This window comes from Chanos chanos, chromosome 2 (assembly GCF_902362185.1).
Source record: "Chanos chanos chromosome 2, fChaCha1.1, whole genome shotgun sequence".
Taxonomy (NCBI): domain Eukaryota; kingdom Metazoa; phylum Chordata; class Actinopteri; order Gonorynchiformes; family Chanidae; genus Chanos; species Chanos chanos.
Genome location: NC_044496.1, coordinates 3,361,272 through 3,378,771, shown reverse-complemented (window position 1 = coordinate 3,378,771; position 17,500 = coordinate 3,361,272). Strand labels below are relative to the sequence as shown.

Here is a 17,500-nt window from a genome sequence, read left to right as displayed (position 1 = left end):
TGTGTGTGTGTGCATGTGTGTGTGTCTGTGCCTAAACATCCTTTGCAACTGCATTTCCCAGCAGCGTTAGCAACCGCGACATAACGGTCTCTGTCGTGCTCACCCACAGACCAGAGGCTGGTCACGTTCAGAGCGGTTTTACGACGCGATGAAGTCTGCTCTGCACACAGGTGTGCTGCCCAGCTATGCAGCTTGCTCTGCCACTCAGAGCTGAAGCTCCTTGCCGTGATGAAACCAGAGCCTTCATCTCTTCTTCTGACTGACACCTTACAAGGACTGACACAGAGAGAGAGAAAGAGACAGAGAGAGAGAGAGAGAGAAAGACACACAGAGAGAAAGACACACAGAGCCATTCTCTGTTTGCTGCCACTGCCAGTGCAAGTGTAAGAGCTGGACACACAGCTGCAGTTCTCTCTCTTTCTCTATCTCTCTCTCTCCCTCTCTCTCTCTCTCTCTCTCTCCCTCTCTCTGTCTGTCTGTCTTTCACTCTACCTTTCCACCTAATTTTTCAGCTTGTATCATTCATAAGGATAGGTTTATTCTGTGCAGAGAAAGTACATTCTGCACTCCCAAAAAAAACAACTCTATGCGTAGTTTATGATTATTAAATCCATTCCTCACAAGCTCTCACAGACATGGAGACTTTGTTTTTGGTTTTTTTTTAATATCTAACATTTATGTGTGTGTGTGTGTTTCTAGTGAGAGAATGTTGGTCTGCTGTGGTAATAAAGTGAGTGTTTATGCTGTCTCAGGAGATAGAATGATAATGTGTGCTACTCTGTAAAAAGTATATGACACAAACTAAACTGCCTTCCTTTTCCTGCACACACACACACACACACACACACACACACACACACACACACACACACACACACACTCATACGCACTCACTCACACACACACACACACACTCATACGCACACTCATACGCACTCACACACACACACACACACACACACACTCATACGCACACTCATACGTACACTCATACGCACACACACACACACACACACATGTTTTTCTTTATCTCCATTTGGGATGGCATAAACCTCAACATCCTCCAGCCACCAGCTCTCTCTCTCTCTCTCTCTCTCTCTGTGTGTGTGTGTGTGTGGAGACTAACTCAACCTTGCTGATGGGTTGGTCATGGGATGGAAAGGCTATACCAGGTCACAGAGAAAAATAATGTGTGTGTGTGTGTTGACCTGAGCACTCAATTTACCCTTTTTACTGTAGATTCATTTAATTTTAGAGGAGCAGTGACTGACAGTGAAAGTCTTAGACAGACAGACTGGATCTGTTCAGTGCCCCTGGTCAGTGCTTCTGACTGTGTGTGTGTGTGTGTGTGTAAGCATTTGTGTTTAAGACTCGTCCAGGAAGTGTGCTCTGTCAGCTGAGTTAATCAAACATGCTGTGTTCAGCCCAGCCCCCCTAACCCCCACGAACCTAACCTCTCCTCCCCCCTCCTCTGAAACTAAAGACACTCCCACTCTGGCAAGTCTCTGCTGGCTTCCTGCCTGTGTCACCGTCCCCATCCACAGTAACGCTCGCTCTCTCTCTCTCTCTCGCTCTCTCTCTCGCTCTTTCCCTCCCTCCCTCTGTGTCTCTCTGTGTCTCACATTGACTAAAAGTTACTCTCACCAACAAAGAAAAGGGCTTGGATGATTCTCAACCCACATCTGTCAGGTTGTATCGATGGCTTTTCTATTCTATCTCTATTATGTTGGTTGGTAACTGTATTTTGACAACGGTGCTGTGTCTTTTGGTTTCCTTGAAAAAACTGCCCAGCTGTTCTGGAGTTTAAATCTACATGACTTTAGCATGCTGTTTGGGTTACATGTCTGTGAGGCAATCTAGTTTCTGCCAGAGAAAGCCCTGTTGACCAAGCATGTGCAGTGTGTTGGCAAAGCAGCTGCTGTTTAGAACAGGAATAAAAATGGACTTGAGAGAGTGTGTGTGTGTGTGTGTGTGTGTGTGTGTGTACCTGTCTGAGTGGAGCCGCGAGGCTATTGCCCTCATGTTTTTCCCCTCGGCGCGTCTGCTCAGCTTCAGTAACTGCGGCTGAGGAAATACACTGGAAAGCAGCTCACTCATTCCAGCAATTGCTGTCGAGTCTGTCCAAACATACGACTTGCCGGCAGCGTGCTGGGCTGCTGAGGGAGAGAGACAGAGAGAGAGAGAGAGAGAGAGAGACAGAGAGGGAGAGAGAGAGGTGGGTGAATGTAGGGCTGAATTAGCCTGATAAAGTCAGAGAAGGTCATGACTATTCAAAGCGATGAAACACGACTGTGTTCCTCCGTTTAAGGCAGTGCGTGTAGAGAACTGGGTTTGTGGAGTAATGATTAAAAGGACAGCGTGAAGACCAGTGAACAGTCTGGACAGGGCTCCGCTGAGTGACAGGGGAATAACAGGTCCACGGCAGGGCGGAGAGATTACGGCCAACGTGATCCAGGGTTACCGTAGCGTTCGCGCGAGCACCTCAGACCGTATCTCGTTACCAAAACGGCACTGTTCTGTTTTAGGCGTGTACGGATCCGTAAAGCACGTTGTTCTGTTTTAGGCGTGTATGGATTCCTAAAGCACGTCTCTGCATCACTGAAAAAGCAGAGAAAAGAAAGGAAGTTTCTTTGTAATGACACGCTGAAATTACAGCACAGAGTTTGGTTTTTTTGGCACACTGTACAAAGGTTCTCTGGTGTCACATAATGCTGTGTTAATAAAGCACCTGAGAGAAGTAAAGCAATCATCTCTTCCTTTTCTCTTTTTTTTCTCTCTCTCTCTCTCTCTTTTTTTTTTTTTTTTTTTTTTTGCAAAATTCACTGATGTGGAAAACAGAAAGATACTGACGACCTCCAAGACTGTGCAAACACCATTGTTCACCCAAACAGTTCCGGCCGATCAGTTGTGTAAATACACTGGTAATATCGACGCCAGACCCACAAACAAACACAAAACCCCACGCGGTGTGAAGCGGCACGAGAAACTGTGCAGGGAACATTGTGCAGATCAGGACAGCCGGTTCTAATATATTATAATCCATTTTTATGGGTACGTTTAGTTTTGGAACAGTAACTGCTCCTGTCTGGGGGGGGGGGTGTGTTTGAACTGTTTAGTTTGTTTTTATGGTCTCTTATGGTGAGAAACGTAACAGGTAAAGGGGGACTTTTTCCTGACCTATCCTCTAAGACTGGACTTACCACTCTGTTCATTTCGATTGGGGAGGGGGGGGGGGGTTCGGAAAGAGGTATGGTCAAGTTACCTCATTTACCTTTTCTCCAACGGAGGCGGTTGTATATCCTGTCTTTTTTTTTTTCCTCTCCCTTTTCTTTGTTTTCTTTGTGGTTTCTGTCTACAAACGATTGAGCTCCTTTTACCGTCACTCACAGCCTTTGCAGTCTCTACTGAAATCTCAGTCAAAGTCAAATCTTCAGAGAATCTTGTGGGAAGCTTTCAGAACGATAAAGTCCGTGATGCTGTAACAAACTATTCAACAGGCAACTGCATAACGGGCAAAGAAAGGAGGGCACAACTGAAGAGGATGATGCCTCGATCTCTGAAAACGATAATCTTATTAAGGCCGTCTGATTAAGAGAATTTCCTGGACCCCGTGACCCTCCGGGCCGGCGTCTTGTTTTCGCTGTGAAACGGGACAGAACTCCCAATCCAATTATAGCACAGACATGTCAGCTGTACCAGACTCAAAGGTTACGTGTCAGAACCATGGATTCACAGGCCCACTTTTTTTTATTACCGTCTGATTTGGACCTCAAATCGGGTGTGCAAATGGGGAATCAGACCTGTGGAGCTCAGGGCCACAGAGTGCCTCCCAGTTCGGAGACCCTGGCAAAGAGCCAAGCTACAGCCAACGGGTACGGCCGCAACACCGTGACAAACTGTCTTCACTTGCTGATCCCAGCACAGTGTATGTATACACTATAACATGACTATGGATGGAATTTTCGACCCGCTGTCTGATCTGGGGACAGATGTTCAAATGTGAACTCGTTGTAAAAACGAATCAATTACGTTATTATGTGGATTCCTTTTGGCCAGAATTTGTTTAAATAACTGTGCCACTGTCCAGTTCTGGAATGCTATTTGTGTTTGTTTATGTTTTGTGTGGGGTTGACATGCTGCCATGTTGAGCTAAGCTAAGAATAGTCTGAATATGTGATGAAGTATTTTAGAGTCATTTGACTGACATCTTCTCCCTCCTCTGCGATCTGTCATCAGTATTCAGTGTCTGAATCGTCTTCACCTAACGGCTCTGAGTAAATTATTCCCCCACTGCTCCGGGGAGAAAATCGGAAGTTCACTGTAGGGCTTTGTGCCACACCTCCTTGATCAAAGTCTCTTGTCATCTTTTTTCCTTTTTTTCCCTCCTACTGGTCTCATCTTGAGGAGAGGCCAGTTAGTGTCAGGTCAAATGCCCGCTGGGAATGAGACAACTCTGGAAGAGAAGGAGAGAGAGAACGAGACCACTTGGTTTTTTGGCGTGACCTTTTTCTTCTGAATCCAGCCAGAGAGCTTGGCTTTTTATGGCGGTTTGTGTCCTGACTTTAACAGAGCCAAGGAGGGGCAATGCATCATGTCTTTGTCTTTGCTGGAGGAGAAAGAGGAGGAAGAGGAGGAGGAGGGAATGGTGGCGATTTAATTTCCACCAGCCGACAAATGCGCCAAACACTGCGTGTGTAAATATTTACTCTGACGGTAATGGGGAGTCATGGTTTGCCACACAGAGGAGTTCATTTCTGGAATAATCTCTGGACTGCCCACCTCCATGTACAGAGAGAGAGAGAGACAGACAGACAGACAGACAGACAAAGAGAGTGAGCGAGAGAGGGAGAGGGAGAGGGAGAGAGAGTGAGAGAGAGAGTGAGAGAGAGAGAGAGAGAGAAGAAAAAATCAAAGCTAGTTAAGAGTTTTTTTTGGCATTGTCACTCACTAAGAGCTCTAACAAAGCCATGCAGTGAAAGTTATTGTGGGGAGGTTTGGCAAATGTCAAACTGATTACATTTCTTGGGAACAAAAAGAGTTCTGTCAAAAAAAAAATAAAAAAAATAGGGAGATGTTTTCTGAAATTCAGTCGTTTGAATTGCTTTTAATCGTCATATTTTCATATTTCATACTTCATATTTCCAACACGGGCTGTTTTGTGGAGCTCAAGTCAGAAGCGTTAAGCGCTTTTCTTTAGCCCCCCGCCAGCACCGCACAGACGCATGTCACGCCCAGCCGTCTTAGAAAAGCTTAAAATAGCACAAAGGAAACGAGGTTTCACCTGTTAAATCAGCTTTTCTTTTTCGTGCACTCACACCTCTGTTAGATAGCTTGGCTGGGTAAGACCCCGCCCTCTGCACCCCCCCCACCAGCCTCCCCCCTTTTCAGATACAGTTCAGTGTAAAGCAAAAACCACCAGAATTTCCGCTCAGCTCTATCTGTAGAAAATCACCAAGCAACCAGGATGCAAGATGACCTACTGAGAAGACAAATGTTGGTTTCTTTGGCACGTGTTGCCTGACTATAATGTATTGTAATGGCGTGTGCATGCATGTCATCTTCATGTTCTGTTTTTTTTTTCCAGGGTTAGGCTTTTGTTTTGTTTTTTTCATTTGAGCGTGTGTGTGTGTGTGTTGTTTTTGAATGTTTTAGAGTATAGAATATTGTTCTTAGCCATGTAAACCACATTGCGTGCTTGATGGGCCAGTCAGGTTTGAGAATTGAGTGTGTGTGTGTGTGTGTGTGTGTGTGTGTGTGTGTGTGTGTGTGTGCCTGCACGCACTTCCAGCGTTTTATGCTTTTCCGTTTTCCCATGCTCCGTAAGAAGGCTCCTGAGGGACGGATCAGTCACGGACACACTGATTTTAACTCCCCTTGGAGAAACCCAGAAGGATCTTAGCATGTCACTGAGCACAGCGTTTGAGCAGAGGTTAATTAAGGCTGAGCCCCTGTGTCTTCTGTCTAGGCAGATATATACGTGAAGTTGTTTCCAAAAGCCTTCAGACCCAGAAACAGGCTCAGTAAAAAGCCCTGCTCAAAGCAATGACAGCCTGTGGAAAGAATAGACAAGTCAGCCATCATGAGTCAGTGGTCCCCTCTGAATTGTGTGTGTGTGTGTGTGTGTGTGTGTGTGTGTGTGCTGTGATGGTTGTTGTATCTTTTAATTGATTGGATGTGCTGCCGAATGATTTGGGATTAAAAGGGCTGTTTAGATGATTGAGCGCTCTCTGTGAGGGGAGTAATCGCTCTCGGGCTGCATGCACTGTGTGAGAGCAGGAAGAGAGCAACGGCCGTTTGTAATCCATTACGTCTGGCTTAACCTGACGCTTTTGTAAATCTCTCTCTGCTAACTTCTCTTTACGGCGTAAGAGCGTGGAGACGAGGCAGGGGCAGGAGAATTCCTTCGCACCAAAACATTTTCATCATTTATGTATTGAATTTTTGCTCCTCTGTAAATCTCCGTGTTGTGGGGCGAGAGTTGGTTTGACTGGATCCTGTCCTCGCCCGTGGTGGCAGCGGCGGCGACGGCCGTGTGTTTGTCGGATCCGTCGGCGCGGATTAGCCGTTGATCCTCGCGCCGTCTCCCTGACGCCTCAAACGTGCGATGACTTCATCTGTGCCGTACCCTCATGGTCGCGCCTAGGCGATTCCAACCCCCCCCCCCCCCCAGCGCGCCTGGCTGTCAAGGTTAACCAGCTGTCACAGCTATGATACTAGGCCTATTGCCGTAGCGATGGCAGACCTGTCACCGTAGCGATACCAGTTCCGATCCTGCCAGGCTACGGACTCCGGGCTAGTAGTACAGCATAATAAAATCCCTGTTTACAGTCTGATGTTGATGTGTGGTGAGAGGGAAGAACAGGCCTGTTGTGAATGAAGATCTGTGTTTGTGTTTTGAATTTAAGAGTTTTGAATATGTCACTACCCTGCAGCCCATTCGTGTTATGGAGAGTCCTCACACAAGCCCAGAGATGAGCATCCACTGTATGACATGAGGTATCCTGCAGAACTGGCAAGCTTTTGGAGGTTGCCGTTTTTGTTTGTTTGTTTTTTTGGATGTGTCTCTTTCAGTGATGCTCACAAGTCATCAAGCCAGAGTCCAAGTCAAGTTTCAAGTCTTTGGTCACAAGTCCAAGTCAAGTCTCAAGTCTCTTATGGTTGTAATGAGTGTTCTGTCATCTGCCGCATGCCATCCAGTCTGCTAAGAACACCACATTGCTCTGTCTAAGGGATTCAAAGCATGTACTGTATTATCATCACTCCTTTATCTATTAGCATACAGGATCAGCATTGATTGTTTGGTATACGGTCACTTTAAACAGACTATTGCAATGCAATATGAAAAAAAACCACACAATGAAAACTTTCCTCTAAAAATTAATAACTGTATATTGCAACGTTCACACATCTTTTCAAAATATTCAGTGAACGCCAATCTAATCAAATGTCGCTTAGCTACAAAGCTAGTAATAAGTTAATGTTAGATAGCTGATGCTGAGCTAACATGTTTGCTAACCGTCCATAGGCGCTAAGGTGAACTTGGCTTTCACACTAGCAAGTGACTGACTGACCTATCGTGGTGCATTCTGAAGTGCCTGATAAAATTTGTTGTGGTCGATCCAGCGTCCTTTATTTTGACAACGTACACCTTGCGTTTAGCCATTCTTTTGGTTGGGCCTTGTGCGAAGGCATTATAGCCAAAGGTTAGCACAAATGACACAGCCGCTGCAGGTGTGATCGCCATGGTTACGGTGTTGTTGCTGCAGCTTTACAGTCATCTGTGGCCACGCGCATGCATAACGTTACACATGATGATAAGGGAGGTGATGACATCCTGCTTGTCAGGCACATCCTTAATGTTATTGCGCTAAAAAAATAAATAAAATAAAATGAAGATTGTTCACGAGTCCCAAAACTCGAGTTCCGAGATGAGTCTCAAGTCTTTTGAGGACGAGTCACAAGCCACTGTGCGTGTGCGGCTTAAGTGTGACGCGAGTTCAAATCGCAAACTCGATTCCCCATCTCTGGTCTCTCTCATTGGTAGCAGTGAAAGCTGTCTTTGTTGAGTTTTCAGGAAACTTTGACAGTAATCTGGAGAGACTGATCTTTGTAGAGTCATGATGAGTGCGTTAGATTCTGGTGCAGCATAGACTTCGAGACGTCTCTTGGAGAGGAACTTTTATTGGTGCTACTGGTTCGGCGGCATGATGTTTGTGGTTCCACTGACAAAGTTCAGCTCAGTTTGAGGAGGGCTTAGTTATTTTGTATATAGGTACTGATCTGAGGGTTGTGTGTGTCAGTCAAACCGCTTTTTGTCAGGTGTCTAACACAAAACGTGTTAGGTGATCATGTGGTCTTCAGCTGGTAGGATACGCTGACCGCTAATGGTCATCTGACCTCTGTGCTCAGTCATGAACCTTAATGCACAGATACCATACCATACCATAAAAGGAAAACTCCCTGTTTTAGTTCTTACCTTCACTATTCTTAGCATTTTGCAAAGCAAATACATTTTCATAGTCATTTCTTATATGTGTGATGTGAGAGTTTGAAGGTGAGAATCAAACATTGTGAGGGTTTGATTGGATGAGTGAAAATCTTAAATAAACTCTTGTCACAGACTTTGGGACTTCACTGAACTGGATAGACCTACTCTGGCTAAACCACAAAAGCAAACACTCTGTGGTTTTTCCAGACACATTACTGCCAGCAAAACGCAAAACACATCCAGCACCCTCTCCAGACCGAAATCTTTCACTTCAGTCAGTTTTGGTATTGTGACACTGATTGGTTCCAGAGAAACCCTTTGACAGTGTGCTTATTTTTATTTTTGGGTGGGGGGGAAACCCCACCATGTTTGCACCCGTAAGAAGAGCAGGATTATTAGTGGTTTTATCAGCTTATCCCTTTACTTTGTTCAGTGTGTGTGTGTGTGTGTGAAGTGTGTGTTTGAGGAGCGATCCCCTGACACCAGTCTGCCTCTCACGGACCGAACGCCATGCAAATGACTTGTGCCTTTTGCATTTCACACAGAGTCTTCCTCAGCCGCCTCACACAATACGCCACTGTACGGGCATGTTAGCCTCCAGCCGCTAACCGTTACATTTCTCTCTCGCTCTCTTTCTTTCCTTCTCTCTCTCCCTCTCTCTCTCTCCCTCTCTCTCTCTCCCTCTCTCTCTCTCTCTCCCTTATTCTCTTTCACTTTCTTTCTGTGCTTGTTTTAGCCCAATACTTGTTTTTTTTAGCAGATGATTCATGACTCAGTCTTCTGTCTGTGATTCTGTGTGAAGACATAAAACTGTTAAGAACTGTGTATAAGATCAAGGGTGTTGCTGCTGGGTGGATGAGGAGGACATTATGTGACGAATAACTACACGCATCTTAAAGTATAGATGGTTTGTTTATTTATTTAATGATTTTTTTTTCCAGAGCCACAAAAATAAATAATAACAAGAATGTGTAAGCATTTGTGTTTGGTTGCGGTTTTATGTTTCCTCAGTGCAAACATGACTCATTTGAGTAAAGCCTTGTTTGTTGAACTGAGTCGACTTTCTTCGCTGTTTTTCTCTCTCTCTCTCTCTCTTTCTGTATTTGGAATCATGGAGCTGATGTGTCCGTTGCTGTTTCCACTCACAACAGAAACCATAGTGGACGCATGTACTTGTCACCTTCTCCTCTCCGTTCCAGTTGTTTTTGTTTACCCTGGGGCTCTGCCCAATCCAATCTGTAGTCAGGATGTAGGTGTAGCTGGATGGTATTTGTGTGTGTGTGTGAGAGAGAGAGAGAGTGTGTGTGTGAGTGAGTGTTTGTGTGTGTGAGAGAGAGAGAGAGTGAGAGAGAGAGAGAGAAAGAGTGTGTGTGTGTGTGTGTGTGTGTGTGCAGTTTGGAGGCTGTGTTTTTTGGTATTCTGGCCTGTTTACCCTAAAGCAGCAGACCTGAAGATGGTGGCCTGGTTGCTGGTGTTGCCAGGTAGCTGAAAGTAGCTGACACAGTGCGATTGACTCATTGACTTTCAGGCTAAAATTAGCCCAGAAAGCAGAGACCAGACCTCTGCTTTCCCCGTCGCCTGGTAATTAGCCTTTCATTTGCTTCTCTCGCCTTCTTGTAGTTTCTATGAGTCAGAATTCCAGTTAATAACTCTCTCCTAGTTCATTTCGGGACCTGTGAACAATCAGAGCATGGTCCCCTTTGACGTTTCATCTAATTTAACACTTTTTTCAACATTTAGGGTTAAACCTACTCGATGACTCACTCGAGAAGAGTGCAATTCTATAGGGTGAAACTCGTCGCGTCAAACGTTTTCGCCGGGGTGTTCTCATTCCCTAATAGAATTTCACAGTTGTATGTGGTTTGGGTTTTGGTTTGGGTTTCTACTCTGCATCTCGCAGTATTTAAGTATAGCACCTACACTTCTGTCTAAACTAGATGAATGATCATAGCTGAGTATTATTTTGAACGGCTAAAGGCTAGTGACTGGACAAGGCCAACGCATATGTCTACTGCTCTAAGCCAAATGACCTCGTTTCTCTTGGTCCTGCAGTTCTCTGGATGTGGGGTGGGAAAGTGCCCCCCCCCCCCAATCGCCCTCACATCTCCAAAAGGCCCCCTCTGCCCTGCTCTGTCTGATTCTGTTTGACTTCAGTGATTTCGGTCTGAGAATCTGCGTCTCGTAACGTTTTGTAACTTTTTTTTTCATAACTCTTCGGAAAGAGACCAGCTGTACATCTGTGAAAGAGTGAATCAAATGGTATAATTAACCATGTTCACTGAAGAAGAAGAAGAAGAAGAAGAAAAAAAGTAGTCAGAATGTTTTGACACGAAAAAGAGATTTTTATTTCATTTTTAAAATTGTTTTTGAAAGTCTGGACAGTTTTAGGGAAGACAGTTGATACTGTTCTGTGCGGTCGTACAGTAGGACTTTGCCTGTAGCTTCCTGTTCTTCGGGCGAGCGGTAGATAGACTGTCTGACTGCCGCGAGTCGGGTCCACTCTGTTTGTTTAAACAGAGACCACGATAGCGCGGGCCTGGGGACATGAAATACGGTCTCTGAGATTCGGTCCAAGATCTCAACGCTGCTTTCACCTCCCACCCACTTACTCTCTCATTTCACGGCACGTCAAAGACACCAAATATGTCCATGAAAAGAACTGCACCTCGCCGGAATCCCTGCCCAAACCTACGAAAGATTTCTTGTTTGTGTTGTGCGATAGAAATTTATGTTTTTGTTTTCCTTGTCGTGTGTTAGAGCTTCTTGATTCTGTTTAGGGTTATTTGAGATGTGAGAGGTGACAAATATGTATTTTCCAAACCCAGTCAGACATTTCTGCATTGTGTTTTCGTCATGTCAAACACGAAAGGCAGGATGGCCGGTCCTTGCTGTCTCCCGACGATTATGAAATGCAATCTGACGTATTTCAGTACAACTTTTTCCGCACAGAAACCGAGAACACTTGCGGAAACTGGATTCACTTTCACCAAGTGCAGCGAACATTTCAGCAGAATTATGCAGGATAATTTTACTGAACTTTCTTTGAGCAAGTGGTTAAAAAAAAAGGCCACCTGCACGGGTTGTCTGCGTTTCACTCAGAAAAGCTGTCCCCTGATGCATTCCACGTGATTTCACAACTATGCTGTCTGTTGATGGAAGCGGTAATTTAACGTTACAGTAACGCATGTTAGTTTTAAACCATCATTAGCCTTACTGTAGATAAAGTAATTGTTTTTAAGACAAAGATAAGGCTAGGAGAGCATGCGTCCCTGACCCTCAGTGTGCCTGGACTCGAAGTGTGTCAGCACCAATAGCAGTTCCAGTGTTAGATCCTGTATCAGGTACAGCAGTGGGTTCTGGGTGGGATTACATTAGACCTTTTACATAAAGATAATAGGCCTATCTGCAGCTAATTTATTCATCTCTTCAGCTCTCTCTCTTTCTGTCTCTCTCTCTCTCTCTGGTCGTCTGTGGGCACGGGGGTAGATGATTCATTTGACTATGATTATAGATGGTAAATAATGCAGGGGGGGGCTGTTGTTGTTTACAGCTCTGCTCATGCTAAGCCCTTCACGCTGTAGCTTGATTGGCTGCTTTCTGTGAAGATCTGCTCAATAGAATTCCTGATGAGCAAGATCAAAGCCACTAAACATCCTCACCGCACAGCCCAGAGAAAGTAGCAGCCAAACCTGTCAGAGTGTGTGTGTGTGTGTGTGAATCCTAACAATTCTCAGTCTCACTTCTGTGTTCCCACAAACAGTTGTGTGTGTCTCCCCTTACGTTGGCATGGTTCACTTTATGTATGCATGTGTGAAAGCATTTTGTGTGGGTGTGTTTGTGTGTGTTTGTGTATGTGTTTGTGTGTGTGTGAGAGAGAGAGAGAGTGTGTGTCCATGTGCTAGCATGTGTGTGTGTGTGTGTGTGTGTGAGAGAGAGAGAGAGAGTGTGTGTCCATGTGCTAGCATGTCCGTGTGTGTGTGTGTGTGTGTGTGTGTGAGAGAGAGAGCGCGCGCGTGTGTCCCTGCGCCAGCGTGTGTGTGTGTGTCAGGATAACTGGTTGTGTGTGTGTGTGTGTGTGTGTGAGAGAGAGAGAGAGAGAGAGCGTGTCTCCCTGTGCCAGCGCGTGCGCGTGTGTGTATGTGTGTGTTCCGTGTCCACATCTTCACACTCTGGCTTGCCATCATTAAAGAGTGTGTCTGTATTTGTGTGTATGTAGTGAGAATGTGGGTGGTGGATTTCAGGCAGGCGAGACTTTCTGTGAGGGATGCGGAGAGACAAAGGCCTGTAAAAAGAGACATGCAGAATGACACAGTGACAGGGTCATGTTTCATGGTCTTATATGCATTACAAACAGATTTCTCCATCAGAACCATCTCAGCCTGCAGTGTCTCTATGTACAGTTATACACCGCTTCTCTGTTCTCCTTGTCAATAATGGTTTGAAAGTAAGAGTTAAGGAGAGCTTACAAGTGAATTGAACTTACTAACACACAGCTCATATACTTTTAATGAATTTGGCTCCTGCTTGCACCCCTAAAATAGAACAGGTAGATATTTAAAACCCGCTGGACTCCAGACGCAATCTCTAAAGCTAAAGGGCCTATTCTAATTCTAGTAAAGACGTCAACAGATAACGTTGTCTAACTCTTTCCACACTGACAACACACATAAACGCAACTCACTCTCTCTCTCTCACACACACACACACACACACACTACGACGGCACGATGGCAGAAATGAAACCAAAAGGTTTAGTTTCAGGAAGCCTAAACGTTCGCTGATACTTCTGTCCAAGCTGTGTGTCGGCCTTCTGACGCTAGAGGAGACCTGAATGCTACTCTTTTCATTTCTGTTTTCAAAACTCAAGTCTCTCTCTCTCTCTCTCCCTCTCTCGCTCTCTAACACTCTCCCTCTCTCTCTCTCTCTCTCTCTCTCCCTTTCTCTCTCTCTCTCTCTCTCTCACACTCTCTCTCTCTCTCTCTCTCTCTCTCTCTCACACTCTCCCTCTCTCTCTCTCTCTCTCTCTCTCCCCGTCTCTCTCTCTCTCTCTCTCTCTCTCTCTCTCGCTGCTGAGATGGGGCTGGAGACGGCTTTTGCGCGCAGTTAAAAGCGCAGCGTTAGCAGTCTCAGGACGGGCTCTGTGTGGGCAGAATGACCTTTGAGAAGTGTATGTTTAAAAAGCAGAAGAGGGCTAATGGTGAGAGATTGAAGAATGTGGTAGATCTGAGTCTGTATGGGGCACGTTACGCTCAGGCTTTGGTTTTAATGAGTCATCTCTCTGGGGATCTCGAGTTTCCTCTCAGTGTGTGAAATATTTGATATTTGGACTGTTTGTGCTTTAGAGACCGCAGTGAAAGATCACGCTAATGGCATGCTGACGCGTGCACTCTGGTACTCTCTTTTGTTTATTGGAGCATCATTAGAACATTATGAGAACATTATATCTATAAACATACACTTTTTTTCTATTAACAAATAAAATGTGTATTCTCTTCATCCTCTGTCCTCTCAAGCCAGATAGAGACCACTGAAAATAGCAATTACATTTTTTTTTTTTTTTTTTTTGTAAATATTTTTGGAGTACTTTGCTAACTTTTGTTGCAAGCTGTGAATGTCCAGCGTTTTGTTTTCTCTTCACCAGACCAATTACTTTGTAAAGAGTCAAGAGATCAGTGCAATGCCTCTGTATCTCAGCTGCAGTAGTTTTTGGCATAAACAACAAGGAGCTAAACAAATATAGCTGTTATTCTTGGGCCATTGGGCCAATAATTTACCGTGATGGATACTCTTAAAAGCAACAGAAATGCAGTTCCATTTTATTTATTCATTTTTTGTAAATATTACACTAATAAACATACATTTGTTTTCCTGTCTGAGTGAACACAGAGTGAGAGAACTTTGGTTTGGTGTAGCCTTTTTTGTTTTTTTAAGTATGCCTCTTTCAGAAAAGGTGTTTCTAAGTTTGGAACCTTAAAAAAAAAAACAGCACACAGGCTGCTTCCTGATTGGTCACGTTCTGTTATCAGCTCTACTGCATCGTATTTAATTTGAGTAGAAATTCAGATTTGGTCTTAATAAGAGAATAGTCACCAGATGCAAAGCGGCAGAGAGCTCGATTCAGCTGAGTGTTCAGTTTTATGTTCGGACGCTGACTGATAAACAGAGGTGGGGTATATAGAGCGTTTGGATGAGAAAGGGCGACGTCTCTGCCCTGTGGTCGGTGTGTCTCTGCCTGCGTTAATCTGTGTGGGCATGTGCTGGTGCTTTGTAATTAAATCACTTGAGTCCGCTCGGCTGTCTGTGCGATAGACCCTACTGTAGCTTTACAGAGAGCTGGGCTTGAACCACAAAGCGAGTTCTAGAGTAACATTTCTCAGACACGTATCTGTGTGCAGAAGACAGAAACCCGCCCCCCTGTTTGGTGTCAGATGGCCTGTCGTCTATGATAAAAGAGGGCCGAGGCTTGACACAAAGACCTGTATCACACGCGGGCATCGTTGAGGTGTTTGTTGCTAAAAATAGCCGTCGGCTTTGTGTGCGCGTGTTACGGGATAGGCTATCGTGTGTGAGCTGATTGAAACTCGAGCAACAACTTTCACCGTGACGTTAAGTTTGGCAGGTAAGCAAGGACGTGCACCTAAACAGAGGGCTAGTTTTACCGTATCGCCGTATCGTTGTGTTGTCTACCTGGATCCCCGCGGCCAGTTCCAAACTCTGAGGAACTGTATCAGTTTATCAGTTTGGTCATATAACTCTCCAGTATTAATGAGCTTTGATCAGGTCTCTTCAAAAAAACGTTCACAGGTTCTGTAATTCCAGTCCGTTTGGTTGTGGCTTTAGCCCATGTATTGTCTTCTCTGGCAGTCTCAGCTTTGCCTCCTTTATGACATCATACGAACCTGCATTTTTGATTGGGCCAAAAGAACAGCACTGATTCCTTGTGCGGTGTGATTGGACGTGTGGTGTTGTGCTGACAGACTGATTTTCACACCAACAGCACCAGTGTAAAGGGGAGTGGGGGGGCGCTTCGACGCTCTCGCTTTTCACGGCGCCATGGATGCGTTTTTCCGTTGGCACTTCAAACAGAAGCTTCCGAAGCCCAAACGGGGCAGGCGGACGAGCGCTTCCGTTCCCGCCAGCAAGGCCCGCAGGCGTTCCAGCGCGGGCCTGCCGTCGGCCGGACTCGCCCAGCGCCGCAGGTCCAGCGCCCAGCTCCAGGGGCTCCACGTGGCCCTCGAGGACCCGCCGGGCCAGGCGGCGGGCCCCCCTGCTCCGCCCAGGCACCGCCGGTACGCTCGCAGGCGCTCCAGCTCCGGCACGGCCTGCCCGAACCCGCGCTTCTCCGTGCGGAGACGCAGGGCGGCCAAACTGCGCAACATCCACACGCAGCTGCTGGGCCCGTCCATGCTCCTGGCCAGCCTGGTGCAGATGAGCGAGGAGGCGCAGTTGGACGAGGCGAGCGGGGGTCACGCCTCCTCTTGCTCTGATTCGCAGGCTGACAGCAGCGACAGGGGCGGGGGCAGCGGCAGCGGCAGCGGCAGCGGCAGCGGCAGCGGCAGCGGAGCGTCTGCGGACTCAGAGACAGAGCCTGATGAGGGCGTGTCCTGGCTGGCCCAGAGCCTGTTGGACGGGGAGAGTATCCATCCGCGCCCCCTGATCCGCGCCCCGCGCTGCCTGCGCAGAAACTCCTCCCACCTGCTGCCGGCCGACGCCGTGTACCGCGGCCCCGCCTCCTACGGGCTGTACGGCCGTTACCGTAGGAACAGCCAGGTTCAGCGCCACCCCGGATCGAAACTTGCCGGTCCCTGGGGGGCGAGGGTGGGTGTGGGCGTGGGCGGCCGCAGGAGTTCAGTGGGCGGGCATAAGACCTCCATGTCCCTGTACAGGAACTGCTCCGCCTGCTGGAAGCCCACGGGGAGGAGTGACTCCCTCAGCCCTCTGCAGGGGCCCTATTACGACCCCCACATAGACACATGGAGTGCATTCCTCTCGTATGTACACGCCTTCATCAGACCATGCTCACACACCTTGACTGTGTGTCTGTGTCTGTGTCTGTGTCTGTGTCTGTGTGTGTGTGCGCGTGTGTGTGAGAGTGTGTGTGTGCGCACGCATGAGCGTGCGTATGTGTGAATGAGCATGCGTGTATGAGTTTGCGTGTGTATGCATGCATGCGTGCGTGCGTCTGCATGTGTGTGCATGCATCTGTGTGTGCGTGTGAGTGCATGTGTGTGCATATGTGTGCACAAGTGGGTGAATGCATGTGTGCGCATTTGTGTGCGTGCTTATGGTGCGCGTGTGATTGTGTGTGTGTGTGCGTGCATGCGTGTGTGCGTGTGTGTGTGTGTGCATGCGTGTGTGCGTGTGTGTGCGTGTGTGTGTGTGTGTGTGTGTGTGTATGTGTGTACAGTGCTAGTACTGTAATAGTCCTGTCTGATTACCATTACACCCGTTGGGCACCCGTGGCGTAGTTGGTATGAAGAACTGAAAGTCCCAGTCGACATTTAGGCTTTAAACAGGTCACATTCACACCTCTGAACATAAAGATACTACCAATCTAAACACAGCCAATGAACAGAAAGAACTCACTCCGGTGAAGGTACAATCAAGCACTGAGGAAGAGGATTACAGAGGAAGAGGTTAAAATAGAGAAAAGGAAATTAAATATGCAATATGACTCTCAGGTTATTTATTGTTCTTTAATTTCTCTGAGTAATAGTCATAGTCAAATTAGATGTGGGTATCTGTGTCTTTTGAAGTTGAAAGGCTGATAACCGCTGATAGGCTGGGTTTTATAGAGCTACTCCAGAGAGCGCCCAGACAGCAGCGAGTGCAGCAACTCATTTTGATTAATCTATTGTTTGCACTGTAGATTTTTATCTTTGTCTGAGCGTGATTCCAGTGAAGGACGTGAGAGGATAAAATCATTTCTCATTTCATTTGTGCTTATTTTGAAGTGTGCTCATTTTTCTCTGAACAGAGATGGTGCAGAGCGTGAGAGACAGAGGTGAGAGA

At 46.4% G+C, this 17,500-nt stretch overlaps 1 protein-coding gene across 2 annotated transcripts in view; it reads left to right on the top strand.

The window, feature by feature from the left end:
• Positions 1-17,500, top strand: part of dgkza (diacylglycerol kinase, zeta a) — a 107,482-nt gene that overhangs the window by 27,005 nt on the left and 62,977 nt on the right. Inside the window, exons 1-2 of one of the 2 annotated variants that reach the window (XM_030794271.1) lie at positions 15,542-16,016; positions 16,068-16,479. The exons of the other annotated variant lie outside the window; for it this stretch is intronic. Of the exons in view, the coding sequence (XP_030650131.1) occupies positions 15,542-16,016; positions 16,068-16,479 (887 nt within the window). Of the gene's footprint in view, positions 1-15,541; positions 16,017-16,067; positions 16,480-17,500 lie in introns of those variants that run through there. 2 annotated transcript variants of the gene reach the window in all.